Below are 16904 nucleotides of genomic sequence, written 5' to 3' on the forward strand. Positions count from 1 at the left end.
ACGAAGAGAGTCATCATCCCATGTTGCCGCGGTGGTTTCTTGCGACTTCCATGTTCTCGATCAAGTGTCAAACTTTGGTCAGCGCCCATCTATCTGTTCTTGAATACACACTAAAGTGCACAGACTGAAACAGGAGAACAGTGGTTTCGTACCCAACTGTTGCACCGCATCCTAACAGCTGCTCAAAAAGATAAGAAAGAATAGCAAGCTTGGCAGAATCTACATTCCCCATTGCTGGGCAAGTCGACGTCGTCTTGCTTTATATGGAAAAGAAAGAAACGGCAAGGCAGCTACTCGTGTGGCTGTAACACCGGTAAGACATGACAACATCACTCGGTCATGATGCATTCTGCAAGACACTGCATATGTCCCCTAAGCAAGCCAACCCATCCCTCTCCATTCTGACCTACTGGATTGAAGACATGGTCATTGTTCCTTCCATGTGAGGATGATTTGACTTCAACATGTATAATTAACAGTTCATGCACAATACTAAGACAGAAAAGGATGCTGTAGGAGTCAGAATCCATTATTTATCATCAACCTGCAGATTGTCATCATGATCGTAAAGAAACAGAGACTGAATGCATTAGGATTTCACAGAAATAGAAACTAATGTAATGAGTCTTTCTTTTCGGCAAATGTAGAGTTGCTCTTAGGTTTTCTGTCAACTGTGAATAGGACTGAGAACTGTTCCCTGCTAATTGCCAATCGATCTTAGGTTCAGCATACCCTCCTACAAAACTTAAGGGCTGTTCCCTTCTTGTCGGTCCGCAAATGGAGAACTCTAGCTCATCCCGGAAGTCTCATTGGAAGAGGCAATATACTTGACACACACAAACAAACTGCCTCTTGGCCATCGAATCCGATGAAAGAAAAACAAACGCTGTTCGATAGACGTCTATCAATACCCTTTGTTGGGCATATGGTCAGAGAGAAAGAAAGCAGTTCAACGTTCACCTCAAGGTGGCAATCTACAAGACAGATACTGGGACAATTGATCTCGTAGTGTGACTCCATTATTGTCGGCCATGTCGCAGAGTTGCTGCTTGTAACTTGTGTCAAGTTCATGAGACCACGGCATCTCATGTCTCACTTCATCATCCAAGTCGATTATTATGTTCTGCAGCAAGCAGCAGACGAGAATTATTCTTGGCAGTCTATGTTTGTCGGGTCTCCACATCACCCCTTGAATGATCTTCCACATAGCCTTCAGCCTTGCCAATGCCCTCTGTGCCACCACCCCGGCCGCAGAAAGTCTTTTATTGAACTCGGTTTTCGCATCCGAAAGATCCTTCCCCTGGTAGGGAGTGAGAAGCCATGGAAGAAGGGGGAAGTCTGAGTCTCCAATTATGTACTCCCTCGATTCTAAACCTTTGGGAAGCTCCACCGTGTCTCCATCCAGCCTTGCGCCTTTCTCACACATTTTAAAGAAGCCTGAGCTGCGTAACACTGGCAACTCATTCATGCTCCCAGGCCAGCCGGTGACTATATCTCGGAACCTCATATCAGGGTCAATGATAGCCTGCAACACCATGCTGTGGTTATTCTCATGGTCAACCCATATTTTACTGGAAGAGTCTACTGTAGATAGGCACATCATAATGTGGGTTGCATCAATGACACCACAACAGTTTGGCAAACCCCAGATCTTTTCAAACTTGGACTTAATGTCTTTCATCTCTTGAGTGGTTGGCCATTTGAGATGGTGGAGAGCTCTCTCTTCCATAGCTTCCACAAACCGCCATGTCACTTGGGCGACAGTTGACTGGTTCATCCCAAATGATACTCCAACATTCAATAGTGACTCACCAGAGCTTAATCTTCTCAAAGCAACAGCAACTTGATCTTCTACAGACAGAAATTTGCCATCCGCAAAAGCAAAATTTGATGTTTTTCCCATCAAGTCATCCCTGACCAATGAGCATATGTAGTCGAATGTTTTCCTTGATATCTTGAAAACCGACTCAAATTTTCTTGGTTCTTCAGATAAGTGTCCTGGAAGCATCAAGAATGGAAAATGTTCACTGCACTCGTGAAGAATGGTTCGAGAATATCTCATAAGCATCATAAAATAGCATTTTAAAGCTGATTGTCAATTCATCGATAAATGCATGTCCATGAATTGCTTTGGAAAGGAACTATCAGTTTTACCTCTCCACAGAGTAAAAAATAATGCATTTTATTATCCATTATAATATGTAAGCAGAGGCAGTTTGCTTTTTAAAATTCATACAGAACTTGCCAAGAAGATAGCTTGCCTTTCACATCTGAAGTATATCCCATCGACTGAAATCAAGCATGCCCACATACTACTAGTAAGTCAGATTAGTTTCTGATGTCCCAACAATAACTTCTGTAATCTATTAGAAATGGCTATCAGAATCACCAGTCTTGCAGAAATAATAGTAGGGAATTGTACATCATTTGAAATACTGAACATGACGAATCAGATGACTAGAACAGTTACAAATAATGGTCCTTAGATTTTAGCACTTTTAAGCCAATATCGAAAAGTAACTTCAATAAAAATATATATATATAGCTTATAAAGAAAACAACTATACATGCTAGTGTCGACTAATCATAATGAGTAGTGATGTAGCCCATGAAAAAAGACAGAACACAAAGTACTTTAGGCTACACAAAAGCTCCCTTCAGTTCAAACCCATATGTTCAATTTGCAATATCAATCAATATATTGTTACATGCTATTTCAGGAGTTCTGCAACTGATATTCCTTCTATGTTGAAACTAATAGTTGCAAGCTGATCTCAATAATTTAGTGGTTCAATTCTAAGGAACACTCTACTTGACATATGTTAGCATTGCCTCTTTTGGGATTGGATATCTAGCAAGTTCCTCATGCAGTATCTGACACATGTTGCTGTTAGGATGAGCAAGACTACATGCATTTAGTATGAAAAGACAACTGCAAATTTGCTTTGACTGGATGGGAAAAATTTTTTTAATGATAAAGATCATGTAGAGGCCATTGGCACATTTCTAAGTTATTCACTCCATGGTAATATACTTGGAAATTTTATCCTTTAGCAACGGCCAATCTATTTGCATAGTAAACTGCACAGCTCTTTGTTCGGTTAATAACTTGATAATTGTGAACAAAATAAATCCTAACTTGACCATGACTTTTGGTGATCAAGAAGAAAATCATGTACGACAAGATGTACTGAATGCTTGCTATTGTGTTGATGAAATCAGACAAAATCTATGTGAGTTCGTAATATCTAATAGTTCCATTTGCTTGAAACTTTCGGATAAGTGACAGGGTTAGCTACAGTGTTCAAGAAATCTAATAGAGTCAACATTCAACCAGAAGTTAATCGTTGACATATACCAACATGATCATTATTTCTAGCAAGTAAAAATATAAATTCTTTCTTTACTGAAGTTGTACAATGAAACTACATGAGAAATACTTAAAGCTCTCTGTCTACACCTCCAATAAATACCAACAGCCATCGTATGGCTATCACTCAGATATCAACTATTAATCAAAATGTTTATGATAAATAAACAATGCTCATTTAGCAACAAAATAAAACAAAGTATCAACTAAATGCAGTCAAGCAATCTTCACAAGCAAAAACAAAATATACAGCAGCATTCTGAGGCAAATTGCAGGGAGCCATTTCCAAATCCAAATTTTGAGAATATTCCAGTGATTTAAAAAGCGCTAGGCACTAAGGTCCAAAAATGCCCGAGGTGCTCGCCCGAGCGAAACGAGGCGCTAAAATATAAAAATATATAATATAATTAATAAATATAATTATTTAAATAAAAATATGATATTAAATTAAAAAAATCTTAGAAAATCACAATATCACATTAACAAAAAATCTCAAAATTCAAAACAATAACAATAATTTTAAATAAATAAAAATTAACAGTATTAAAATCAAAATAATATAATATTAATCTAATAAATAAAAAAATATTGTTACTAGTATACTGTTAATATACTGTTAACAGTATATTATCGAGTCAATGTGAGAAGAGGTAGCGGCGAGCAACAACAGCGGGAATAGGAGCGGGAGAGGCGAGCGGTGACAGTGGCAACGGTAGCGGTAGCAGCGAGAAGCGACAGTGAGAGCAGAGGCGGCGAGCGACGATAGTGGCAGCGGTAGCAGCGAGAGCGGGAGCGACGAGCGGTGATAGTGGCAGCGGCAACGGTAGCGTCGAGTAGCGACAGCGACAACGGGAGCGGGAGCGACGAGCGACGATTGTGGCAGTGGTAGCAGCGAGCAACGGCAGCAGGAGCGGCGACAGCGATAGCAGTAAGCAGCGGGAACGACGACAGTGGCAGTGGCAGCGGGAGCGGCGACAGTGGGGGTGGCAGCGGTAGCAACGAGCAACAGCAGCGGGAGCGACAACGACGAGCAGGGTTAGGATTGGGAAGTCGAGAGAGGAAGGTTGATATCGGCGCTTTAGTTGGTTCGATTGAACCAACTAAAGCACCGAAGACCAAACCAGACCTAAAACACTGGTTCGGTCGCTTGGTTTAACCCGGGTGCTCGCCCGAAGTGCCCAACGCCTGGGCTCAGACGAGCACCCAGGAGACACCTCTTTGAAGCCCACTGCTTGGAAATGAAGCGAGACGCTCGGGCCTTGCCTTGCCTCGCCTCACCACTGATTTAACTACTTAGTGCATATCTCGCTTAGCACATGGATGCCTCTAACAGATAAGCCATTTTGACCACTAGAGAAGTTGCTGAAGATATTTTATCGTTCCATGATTATCTACATATTTACTTGTCTTCTCTCCTACTGGAAAGACAACCCTTGGAAAATGCAAAAAACTGTTGGACAATTCTTTAGTACATTTTTGGCTCCCTCTAGTTAAATCCATTGAATATGGACAATAATATGACATTAATAAAAAATCTAAACCCTCACATCCATCATGAAATCCTTTTAGACCCAAGTGTTGTTGGTGGAAGAAGATCAAAATATTGGGCAGTTTTTTAGACCGTTAGGGAGGTTGCTAGTCATTATAGAATAATCAAGCAACTACAATATCTAGTAAGATAACACCAACTCCTTTTATATCATCATGAAAGGATTTTCTTAACATTTTCATAACCAAATTACTCTCTACTTCCAAACGAAAGAGTCCACTATAATGCAAGACGGTCTTGAGAAAGAGGAATTATAAAAAATCCACCACAAGCCAACAACACCTCTGATAGGGGGAAAACTCACCCCCTAGTCACAGCTCGCCACATGGCATCCAGCTCAGCCTGTCGAGCGGGACTCGAATGATATGGCAATCACCTAGGCCCAACAACAATAGTAAACCCAGGAGGGAATATCCAGCCCATACCATAAAATATTCCCTTGAGTCCAACCTATTATAAAGGCCCATCAATTTACTGTTACCCAGGTCAATTATTGTTCACCCGTGACTCCACTTTCCACTTCGGCCCTAACTTGAGCGTTAAAGGGACCGAGTCGGACACCCAACCGGACACAGGTCTTCTTGCAGGTCGATTTATCGGCGGACACCCAAATCACCTTCGGACTTTTGTGCACACAACCTAGGATTAAGTCGGGTTGACCAAGGCGTCACTGATAATCACTCCATCAACCTCTATGGTATCAGTTTTCCATAACTTGTTCTTTTCTCGGAAGCAAGGTTTAATAAACTGCCCAAAACTAGTTTATCGACATTTTGCTAAATAGAAAGGGAAGAGTGTGGAGCCAAAGAAGTCTCTATTTGGTGCTCATTAGTTGAAGTACTTTAGGATACAAATATTGCGAACTAAGAGAAGTAAAAGCTTTGTTAGTGGCATTATCTCTATATTTAGAAGCTTATACAAAAAGTTTGTAACATGAAAAATATTTGTAATTTCTTGGATTCAAGCATGATATTGGCATCAAGATGATTCCAAATTATGTAGAGATAGAGAAAATGCCATGTGCTACAGCACAAGACCTTGAATCGTAGCACAGACTACTCAAATTAAACAGTGGAGTTTTCTGCTTGCTGCAGTTGAGATGGTAGAATTTCAGATATGAGTTGCTAAATGTAAAGCTTAAGAATTAGAGGAGTGTCATCATTTGATGCTCGTTCACAGCACAAGTACTTCATGATACCCGGAATACAGCACCCAGTGCCTAGCAGTTGGTATCGGTTTTTGCAAGTTTTTCTAAAGTGTTTCTTCAAGGTAAATGTGTTGAAAGCATCTGAACACTTCGGTTTTTCTTTTTTTGTCACACTTCTAATTTCAATTTTTCTTGTTTTAATATGGCATGTTAATAAGTCATTGAAAGATGATCACTTGCTATTGTTTTCTATTTTCTTTACGAGACTAGTCCTTGCACCTTAGGGCAAATTTCAATCAATCCTTTTCTTTCTATTTACTGTTGTTTGGTTCTCATACTTTGAGGATTTCACGATGTAAAAAAAAAAAATAAATCCACGATTACAAGAAACCCTAAACCAAATTCCTCATGCTTCACGGAGATCATAGCATCCACACAATAGATCAAGAAATTGTCATCTGATGTAGATTTTACGATAATGCAAACAAAACAAGATATTCTTAGTTTGTTCATCAGCCGAACAGTCTAACATTCACCTCTAAGATTTGAGATATTGTAACAAGCATGTGTTCAGGCATTATCATTTGCTACATTGAGTGTTTTATGGTAGCAACCATTCGCATTACATAATAAGCCGACAATTAGAGCAGGAATATCACTCTAAAGACATCCCCTTTCTTGATTTCATAAACTCCATAAAAAGAACCAAATCATAGATATGAATCCACTATCGACAACACGAAATGCCTTGATGATTGATATATCTTGAGGGTCGACATTATTGCCAAAAAGAAGCATCTCACTCCAAGAACATGACCTTCATTGACATCCAGCATCCCCAATCGGAAGGTGTTCTCGTACTAGATGTTAACCATTGTTACTCCTTAATCAAGATGATACTGATGCATTACAATTACTGGAAGAGGATCAAGATTCTAATTCGGGCCCTTATGCATTACCAGAGGCACTCGAGAAACCCAATCTAACAAGCCGAAGACTACGAGACCCATCGACTGCGATCAAACTCATACAAGAAAAGCTTGCCCATTCGAGACCACCGATCCCACGAAATAGAAAATGACCATAACAAACGAGAGCAAAGCAGAACAAGAAGGAAGAAAGGTAGGCACCTGTAATCCTTCTTGAGAAGTCAACCCACCAATCATCGCCACCCTGCCCCGCCGCCGTCGACGCGGAGGCCGCCACGTTTGTCTTCCCCCTCTTCCTCTTCTTGAACCCTCTAACGGGGCCCATGATCACGACTCTACCACCCCAAACCGGATTCCAGAGCTCACCGAGAAGGATCAGCGCACACCAAAGAAATCTTGAACTGGAGAAAGGAAGATACAGAGTAAGACAGAGAGAGACAGGTCACCGGGCTCCTCAGGAGAAGAGCGAAGAGGAGAGGAGAAAGACAAAGCAGATCTCTCTGAGTGGGGACAGGATGCGGGTAGCAGCGAAGGGTGCCTAGCGCGGGCATGCAAGGCTAGTATACAGAGCAGGAAAGAAGAGAGGGAGAGAGCGGCAGAGGGAAAAGGTTAGTAGGGGAGAGAATGCCGCTGCTTCTGCTGTTGCTTCCATGGCATGCACAACACAATGTTTCCATGGATGATGAGGGTCGAGAGCAGCAGCAAAGCAGTATCTAATGAGGATTTCTTGTCATGGGGCGGTGCAGCCACCAAATATGGAGTCAGGCGTTGCGAACGGGGCTTCGGTGCGTTGCGACCTCGAGAAGAGTTGTTGGCTTGGTCAAGCCGAGCCACTTCACGCCCCTGTCACAAGAACCGAAACCCATCATCAGCAAGCCCATTTGATCTGACGGCTAAACTAGTTAATGTCTTTGCTCATGCGATCGAACCCTTCTACGGGGCGTTACCTGCGTGACACGCAAGGGATTCATTCAGGAAGCCGAAAAGTCGTGTGCGTGTCGGACGACGACTCGCGGTGCTTCCTGTCTCCTGTTCGGCGGCTCGGACAAATAATTGCGGCACGCAGCTGGCGGCCCATGGGCTTCATTTAATGGATCTTATGCGCTCACCATCCTATCGTATGCCCAGTGGGAAATCTTGTTTGACGACAATGTCCTGCAGGTGTTTGATCGCAGGTCTGTGTATGATCCGGCAATGATAGAAGCAGTTTCCCGTGGCGGAAAACTGTGAGATCCTCTACTTAAGCAAATCCGAAGCATGGCCCTTCTGCATTGCCATTCAAGCCCGAAGTAGAACCAGTGATTGAAAGGGAGGTATAAATGCCAAATCTATGACAGTCTCTTTCTCTGTCTGAGTCGGCCAATGTGTGCATCCTCGAGCTTGGCTTCAGCGTCCAGGAACCTGTCCATCTTAAATGGGCGTAAAAGTTGAGGAAGGAGGTGGTCCCTTGCACAGGCCTCTGCATTCATGAACAGCACGCAAACTGAAGCAAGGAACCAAATCCAGATGGTCAGGCCTCCGTACCAAATTGAGATTAGGTCTCAGAATAATCCATGGCGCGCCTGCTTTGGGTTCCGCACCAGTCTATTGTATACTTGTTGGGGTCAACGCAATGGCGTGCGAGAGAGAGTGCCGCTGGATTGCCGTGGATCTGATCAAAAGACGATGAGGAAAATATCTATCTGGGTATCATATCTCCAGTCGACAAGATGTGGGATGCAACAAGGCATTAATATGACCTTGGGGTGTGCCTGGAGGAGACTAGATTGGATCAAAGAGGCACTCGATGGTGATCCTTGACATGAAATATCACCCACCCACTGACCGAGACAAAGTGCAACCTGCCACGCCCACAGCAGGACGGGAGAGACCACGTCGGGTTGATGTTTCCGCAGAGCCATCGATGACACCGGCAACTAGAGGCGTCGCCGTGAAACCCAGCAGGCAGGAGGACAAGGCGAGAACGTTAGTGAGGAACAGGATAGCGATAAGCACCACCATGTCGACATGTCAAGAACCTTGGCCTTTTCTTTCTATTTCTGCTCTCGGGGTCCCACTCCGTGGGCCCCAGCCGGCGACGAAGGGTTAGCCGTACCAGCGTCGGCTACCGAATCAGAACTCCGGATGAGCTGTGTGCATGCCTCACCAACGAAGAGGAGCACCACACAGTGAGCTCCACCATATCTCATCCCCCTCCGTGCTTTTAGTCGTTGCTATTATGATCTAATTATGACAAAGAAAGCCGAATGTTTGCGAGGCATTTTGGCGCAGTGAAGGACGAACATCGCCTATAAATAAATATAAAACAGCGAGGAGAAACGAAGTAGAGGAAGAGCGGCGATACCTGAAGGGCCTCCGTAATAGACATATATGTGCGCGAGGAGAATGGTGATGGTGAAGGAGGAGATGCGAAGGGGACCGTGGACGGAGCAGGAGGACCTGCAACTGGCATGGTTTGCGGCCTTGTTCGGTGAACGTCGTTGGGATTTCATAGCCAAAGTCTCAGGTCGGTGGCCACTCATCAGGTGATGGATCGGAGAATGGTGGAAGCTTGCGGTTGATGCTGTGTGTCGTCTGATGTTGTTGCAGGTCTCAACAGAACGGGAAAGAGTTGCAGGATGCGGTGGGTTAATTACCTGCACCCCAGTCTCAAACACGGCCGCATGACCCCCCAAGAAGAGTGCCTCATTCTCGAGCTCCATTCTCGCTGGGGAAACAGGTGGTACACGCCTTTTCCATAGCTCCTCGTCACTACCGTGAATCAGGTCTTTGATCATCGTAGCTTCTGTCTGCACGCACTCAGGTGGTCTCGAATCGCACGTAAGCTTCCCGGCCGCACGGATAACGAGATCAAGAACTACTGGAGGACTCACATGAGGAAGAGGGCACAAGAAGAGAAGAGAAGCTTCTCGCCTTCGAGGACGACGACGTCGACGTCGCCTGCTGATGATTTCCCGATTGGAAGTGAACCGCGAGCGGAGGCTGCGGCGGGTTGTCAGCTCAGCAGCAGCTGCATGAGTCTGGGGCTCGATGAGGACAGCCAGGGTGCGGATTGGTGCTCCATGGATCAGGCGTGGAACGAGATGGCCATGCCTGAAGCAATCGATGGACGAAGTTTCGAGGATTGCAGGGAGAGTACTACTACTGCATGGCCCTCGTCGATGCCGTCTCCTCCTATGTGGGAATGCTGCACTGCCTCGCTGTGGAAGACGGATGAGGAGGAGGAGGAGGAGCTCAACGGTGCAGCATTTGGTTTATGACTACCATCACACGAGGTTTAACCATGGATCGGATCCATATTTTTCTTAATCTGTTCTCCGAGACACATCACAGTAGTAGTAGTAGTAGAATAAGAAGATAATAGACGATCGCAGCCTCCATCGGATGGAATTGTACTGTAGGATAGTGCGAAGGCCCCCCCCTCAATGCCATAATCCATAAAAGGATTGGAATTCCAGATTCTACTCGATGAGTACCGTAAGTTTGCCTTTGTCCTCCATCCTCCACCGTTCGCCAGATTCTCCTCGATGAGTTCCGTCGTAAGTTTGATGCTTTTCTAGTGTCCCGATAACACAAAAAGGGGGAAAGCACAGTCCACTTTGTGACAGACTCTCAGTCGGTGATGTTGATACATGCTTGGCTTGCCACTTGGACAGGTGGTGGTGCTCTACAACCCATCCAAGCCACTTTGATCTATAGCTCATTCATCCAACTTTCGGAACCATAGACGACCTGAATCATACAGGGGAACAATCCAAGTCCTTTGCATGTGGGCTTCCAAACATGTTAAATAAGTGATCATACAGTTCATAAGAAAACACCTATGCAAGTTCTCATCTTCAATTCCTGCAAGCATTTTCAACAAGTGATCATCTTTCTAAAGTCACAAGAAATATTCAACATAACATTAAAGGATAATTTTTCTAATAATTATCCGATTATAAAACAATTGCAAGCCGAGGCCCCGTCACAACATCAGATTCCTCTTTCATTTCCAGCCTAACAATCAAGTGTGCTTCTTGAATTATATATATTAGTTGCACGTGTAAATTCAAACATCTCCACAGTTCATGAAAATAGAGTCAATGATCCAAATAAAACCACAAGTATTCTTCAGAGGAATCATTCGTAATCTCTTCAGAGGGGAACATATCCGTAAAACACTACCTCTGCAGGACCTGTCATGTAGACATGGTTGTCCTCCTCCCTCCATTCGATCTCTAATGGCCCACCGGGCAATTCAACGATACAGTGCTGCTTTGTACAAAATATAGCACACATATATGTAAGTATCAATTTAATTATTCATGCAAGTATCAACCTAAAGAGAAATAGCAAGGGGCAAAACACATTTAATGTCAAGTGTACCCTTTCAGTGTGACCTTCAAGAACTGCTGCAACGACAACTGCACAAGCTCCAGTGCCACAGGCTAGAGTTGCTCCTGCAATTTGTAAATATTTCCATAACAAGGCTGATTTATTTTGGAATTAAAAGTGCTCGTTATTAAAGATCACAATCTCCAGGGATAACTATTTTAACACAGACAGTTTTTGCAAAAATATTATTGTCCATACCTGCACCACGCTCCCACACTCGCATTTTTAGGTGTGAACGAGAAATGACTTGCACAAATTCTATATAGAAAAAAAAAAATAAATCAGTCCAAATTACAAAAATAATAATGGATCCTCCTAAGAACATTTAAGCCAGGTGCCAAGAGTTTATATGGGAACTTGAAATTTAGATAATTAATGCACGATGAAGTAAAGCACTGACGATACAAAATAACTAACATAATCATGTAGATTTACAGACATCAATTAACTAAATTTGCATGGAAATAAAAATCTTGGTCAAAAGCAAATCAAGAGAGAAAGAAAGAGAAAAGTAGAGAGAGAGAGAGAGACAGGTGTAGGAAAGAACAGGTTTTTTTCAGAAGTAAAGAAGATCACAGTAGAATATTTTACTGGCAATAAGTTAAAACTACTAGAGGTTGACAGGAAGAGATCACAGTAGGATATTTAACTGGCAATAAGAGGCTATATTAACTAAGTTACAAAATTCACTGCCACCAAAGATTCTCGAAACTCCAAAACATTTAATTTGACAAGTTTATACCAAAAAAAAAAGAGATAATGAACCTGTATTAGTTCGAGAAGGGAACATTTCATGGTGCTCAAACTTTGGACCAATATCTTCCAATTTTATGTCATCCACATGCAGAGCCTGCCCAGGTATAGAATGAGACTTTTTTTAGTTAGTTTTAGCAATTCATATCAAAAGAAACACCGCAGGCATGCATCAAGCAAGATGTTTAAATTCTAAATTTATAGTTCATGCTAAATATTACTTATAATGATAACTTATTAGTGAAATAAGAAACCGTCCAACTATAGAACATTTTAATAATAACAAAAAAAGATTAGAAACAGTCACATATCATTTTAAGACTGAAATGGATTAAATATGATTTAATATATTTCATTACTATGGTCATCCAAGTACCAAAAGCACTTCAATCCACCCTGGTCAAACAAAACATTACCGCCAGTTCGCTTCTCAAATATGAATTTAGATAACAAGCATTCATTCAAGAGTACAATAACCCTCTTTGTAATGTATTTTGTATCATATCCATAACAGCCTCGATAAATGATATCCACGTGACATCACGTGTGGGTCAATCTAATTAAACTGAGTTCGATGGAAAATGTTAAAACAATGGAGAACAATGAAGTTGAAAAAGAAAGCTGGACGAATACAGAGTACTCTCAGTCATGGTCAAGAGTTGGGAGAACTTATAAGGAAACTCTTTTAGTCGTTAGGACATGCTGAGGGTAGAAGACCCACAAAGGTTGGCCTAAATAGGCATTTGCTTATGAGCTCTACAAATATTATTCTTAATCTTCTAGCTTATTTCTGTTCTTTTCAATTTAATTGTGTAGTTCAAAAGTTACCTCCCTGATATCATTTCTTTACTAAATGTAGTTACTGAAACTGTAACCATACCAACATATTGTATCCTTTCTGGCATCTGTCGGCCCTGACTTTCGAAAATCTTTCCAACTTTTACAAGGCAACCTCTGTTCCCTCTTAATCTTGTCTGGCACCTTTGATTCACCTAGACTAAGGAGATTCTAGAGGAAGAGGGAGGCGGCAAGATTTGATGTAAGGAACTAACTTTCATCTCTGAAGTTCAAAGGTGAACCCAGCCAGCCACATTATGGGTGTTGTTCCTGGGTTCACAAAATTTTAAAGAAAGCTAAATACATATACAGAATTGGTAAGACTTCTATGATTCACCTAAGTAAAGGTGCATATGTCCAACAATTCCGTGCTACCAGGTGTAAAAGTTCAGCTAAGCAGTGGCATATCCCCCAAAAAGTTACCTCGCATTTTTTTGAACCAAAAGTTACACAATGTGGATTGCCCATGCTAACACATGTCACGTTCCATGATATGCCATCGACCACAAGTTCAGCTTTAATGACAGACCCATCCTTGTTTGCTGGAATCGTAGTAGGAATGTCTGGTGCATGAAGGATAGGCTGACCCATATCTACCTTTACCTGAAAGAACAGACACCATAAAATAAACCTCAGCCCAAACTTTGATGTGCATGACCAGACAGTAGTCAATTATTTAAGCATCTAAAAACTGCAAAAAGGATTTGAAAGAAAGAGAGCTGAAAGCTGTTAGATTATAGTGCTAAGAAATCCAAAATGGTGTCCAGAATATGCAAATATAAAGCCCACACACGACCAACACACATGATCATCATGGGCACTCAATGGCACTCATTTACTACAAGTAGAATTTAATTAATCTCCCAACCAGAGTCTTAATAAAAGATACAGTACGATAGGTCACAGAATTTCCACCTAGAACAATTGAAGTTTTCAAGAGGAAATTATATCACCATGTTTAAGAATGAACTAATCAAATGGGATTCCGTAAAAAAGAGACAAACCAAAACTTTATGAGGCAATGTAAGCTACAAAACATTATGTTCTTTGAAAAAGAAAATATCTACCGTTGGAAGACGATAATAGTCACATGTACATACAAGATTGCAAAATGCAGAAACAAAAACACAGATGTCTGTGCAATTAAACATGTATAAAGTAATTCTCAATAGAATGCTGCCATAGAACATCTAGAAACACTTGATATAATCTGTATGCAGTAAATTAAACTTATAAGGATCAGTGTTATCTTATCATGCTTTTTCATGCAAGAAATAGTTGATGCAACTGATATTCGATCATTGAATAAATTGGGGAAAGAAGAAAAGAAAACCAACACTAAGGAAGACCCACAAGAAAACACATGCTGAGGAACTGCTAGCCTTTGGAGAAAAATTAACACAGATGTCAACTGAGAAAAATATCTAAAGAAAAGATTGGTATCCAGTCCACATATAACTTCCCTATATAGAAATAATTTATCAGCATACAGAAAAGTTTTGGCCACAAAAGCAAAAACTAATTCTTAAACAACAAGCCATAATTGGACTCAGACAATCCTAATTAAAACATTAAGTCACACTAAGTATCACATTTAGCAAATGGGCTATTCTCTTTCTCATTAAATCCTTATTATTGTTTTGATTTTCTTCTAATCCACCAACCAAGATCCTGCATGCCCAGTGAGCTCCACAATCCTACATTTGTTTACCAGCAAGGTTTCACCTGTGCACGTGGGTAAGTTTCACATGGGTTAGATCACCAAGTCAAGAATAGCTCCCCCATGTCCCCACAGAGCCTAAATGGATGATTCTGAATTTCTCATTAAAAGGAAAGTACCAGGAGACAAACCTAGGAGGCTAAATTTTGAGAAGGAAAACTGCTTTTCAGCTAGTATGGTGAAGACCCATGAAATAACAGCCACTAATGTTGTACTTCATGACACGAGAAAAAGTTATAAGCATACAGATCAGTGTGCCAGACGAAAAAGCTTGCAACTTCAATCTTGAACATACCTTTCCATCACTTTGGATTTCAGGAACTATTAAACCAGCACCAGTGTGAATCCTAAAACTGCAAGATGTAAATAACAGCCAAAATTAGGCATATAGAACTTGTATACAACAGACAATAATGCACACATCAAAGAAAATTATATACCCTTAGAAGATTATCAATACCATATCATAGGTAAATCTGCTCAGGAAAAGATAAACAAAACATCCAAGCTACATATTTTAAAATAGTGGTATCAAGCATAAAAGATCAGATAGGAACTGCAGAAACCAGTGACAGCCATCATGTTCCATTAGGAAACTTTAGAGAACCTGTTATCATTGGCATGCTTTGCTTAAAAGTAATATACCCATCAGCGCTGTATGAATCTAAAATATATGTTGTGCAATGCATAAGGGTGCCTAATACATGCATCCTAAATGATGGCCAGGTAATATCCTTTATGACTAAGGTAAAATTCATAAAAGATTACATGTCTTGGTCAAATACTGTCTTCCACCAGGGTTTCTCCACCTCTAATTATCCAATTCTAACATAAACTTCTGTTATTTTTGGAGGCAACACATCATTTATGACACTAGATGTGATGCACCAGTTTAGTCCCATGTTGGGAATGAGAGGAAGTATGTCTTGGTTTAGAAGGCTAGTGATTATCTTGTTTTATTGTTGGGTATCATGGACTTATGATTTAGGACAATAAAGCATAAGTATAGAGGAAGGTATAGATAACTGCACCTTTGCATCCCATGTAGGTTTTCAAGCTCAGTAATGAATCGAGCAAGGCAACGAATTCCATTCCCGCACATCTGAAGACACACAAACGGTTGAATGATCAAGATCCGCTGGCATAAAAAAGTCATACTACATACTGCCACTAAATATTACTCCATAGAGTACATTTATCTTCCATCCAAATTTGCTTTGCTTGAATCAAATTTTGATCACAAAAAATATTTATAATGACTAGTGATAAAAAAAATATGCAGATTGTTCAATCTCTTATCACAATAGTTATTACGAACTTTTGAGAGGCTTTATTAAGGAAAGTTAGGAGAGTCTCCAAAAGAGCAGGATACCTCCGGTTCGCTGCCGTCCGAGTTAAAGATCCTCATGGTGTAATCAGTATCACTGACCCCTGGCAACACGAAGATGACGCCATCAGCACCAACGCCAATATTCCGATCGCACAGCTTCACGGCCTGCTCCGGCGTCACCTTAGGCTCGGAAGAATTCCTATTGTCCACCTATTTGGCCATATGGTTTCCATCAAACATCATTAAAGAGGGACTGAACCCCTAACAAATTGATTAAAGAAAAAGGGGGACGATCATCGGATACCAAAATGAAATCGTTGCCGAGGCCTTGGTACTTGACGAAATGAAGGATGCCAGACTCCCTACGATCGAGGAACTCGACATCGGGGGATTTCTTGGGGGCCTGGACACTCATGGAGGCCGAGGGCGAGCGAGAACCAAGGTTTCGGAAGAGGGGGAAGGACCTTCCGAATCGGAACGGCGAGGCGAGGCGGAAGGGGTGAGCGGCGACGAGGGGATCGCGAAGGCGAAATGACTGTGTAAGGGAGATGGAGGCAGCCATGGAGCCACTCGTACTGCAGTCGCCGCCGCTCGGGCCGTCGAGGAGGCGAGGGTTATAAACGGGGGAAGGGAAAAGGGTCGTAGTCGGACCACGTTGACTAAAGACCGAAGACCGAAGTGAAATGTGATCGAGTTGGGTTTGGGTCGGATTGGTATTCGATAGCAACCCATTGGATCCACTGGTATTCGATGCTAACGTCTCTTTTCTACAATTGAGTTTGGCATTTTTTTCCTAAAATGTATATATATATATATATATATATATATATATATACAACGATATAAAATGAAAGTGGCTTAAGATTTGATTGTATAATTCTAAACAGATTGA

At 41.7% G+C, this 16904-nt stretch overlaps 3 protein-coding genes across 3 annotated transcripts; 1 reads left to right on the top strand and 2 right to left on the bottom strand.

Moving 5' to 3' along the window:
- Positions 1-167: 167 nt before the first annotated feature.
- LOC135618598 (protein ALP1-like) lies at positions 168-9475 on the bottom strand. The gene is made up of 4 exons (XM_065119609.1): positions 9340-9475; positions 7943-9218; positions 7197-7838; positions 168-1998 (listed from the first exon to the last, which is right to left on the bottom strand). The coding sequence occupies exons 3-4, from the start codon at positions 7318-7320 to the stop codon at positions 962-964; spliced, it is 1161 nt and encodes a 386-aa protein (XP_064975681.1). The 5' UTR covers positions 7321-7838; positions 7943-9218; positions 9340-9475; the 3' UTR covers positions 168-961.
- Positions 9241-10459, top strand: LOC135618600 (myb-related protein MYBAS1-like). Its single transcript, XM_065119611.1, has 3 exons — positions 9241-9501; positions 9585-9714; positions 9799-10459. The coding sequence occupies exons 1-3, from the start codon at positions 9366-9368 to the stop codon at positions 10253-10255; spliced, it is 723 nt and encodes a 240-aa protein (XP_064975683.1). The 5' UTR covers positions 9241-9365; the 3' UTR covers positions 10256-10459.
- A 536-nt stretch (positions 10460-10995) lies between these two features.
- LOC135618599 (diaminopimelate epimerase, chloroplastic-like) lies at positions 10996-16651 on the bottom strand. The gene is made up of 9 exons (XM_065119610.1): positions 16317-16651; positions 16055-16222; positions 15714-15784; positions 14978-15035; positions 13386-13565; positions 12138-12222; positions 11571-11630; positions 11364-11437; positions 10996-11249 (listed from the first exon to the last, which is right to left on the bottom strand). Exons 1-9 carry the CDS (start codon positions 16572-16574, stop codon positions 11133-11135), a joined length of 1071 nt encoding a protein of 356 aa, XP_064975682.1. The 5' UTR covers positions 16575-16651; the 3' UTR covers positions 10996-11132.
- Between the last annotated feature and the right edge of the window lie 253 nt (positions 16652-16904).

Source organism: Musa acuminata, chromosome BXJ2-8, assembly GCF_036884655.1.
Source record: "Musa acuminata AAA Group cultivar baxijiao chromosome BXJ2-8, Cavendish_Baxijiao_AAA, whole genome shotgun sequence".
In the NCBI taxonomy this organism is placed as follows: domain Eukaryota; kingdom Viridiplantae; phylum Streptophyta; class Magnoliopsida; order Zingiberales; family Musaceae; genus Musa; species Musa acuminata.

What these genes read in the sequence shown, in the direction of transcription:
- LOC135618598 (XM_065119609.1), bottom strand. Translation starts at nt 7,320, where the DNA reads ATGGGCCCCGTTAGAGGGTTCAAGAAGAGGAAGAGGGGGAAGACAAAC. An exon ending in CTTCTCAAGAAGGATTACAG is followed by an intron (nt 1,999 to 7,196) that starts GTGCCTACCTTT and finishes TGATGCTTCCAG; the next exon opens with GACACTTATCTGAAGAACCA.
- LOC135618600 (XM_065119611.1), top strand. Translation starts at nt 9,366, where the DNA reads ATGTGCGCGAGGAGAATGGTGATGGTGAAGGAGGAGATGCGAAGGGGA. An exon ending in TTTCATAGCCAAAGTCTCAG is followed by an intron (nt 9,502 to 9,584) that starts GTCGGTGGCCAC and finishes ATGTTGTTGCAG; the next exon opens with GTCTCAACAGAACGGGAAAG. An exon ending in CATTCTCGCTGGGGAAACAG is followed by an intron (nt 9,715 to 9,798) that starts GTGGTACACGCC and finishes GCACGCACTCAG; the next exon opens with GTGGTCTCGAATCGCACGTA.
- LOC135618599 (XM_065119610.1), bottom strand. Translation starts at nt 16,574, where the DNA reads ATGGCTGCCTCCATCTCCCTTACACAGTCATTTCGCCTTCGCGATCCC. An exon ending in AAATCCAAAGTGATGGAAAG is followed by an intron (nt 13,566 to 14,977) that starts GTATGTTCAAGA and finishes CTGTTCTTTCAG; the next exon opens with GTAAAGGTAGATATGGGTCA. An exon ending in CCCTTCTCGAACTAATACAG is followed by an intron (nt 11,631 to 12,137) that starts GTTCATTATCTC and finishes TTTTCTATATAG; the next exon opens with AATTTGTGCAAGTCATTTCT.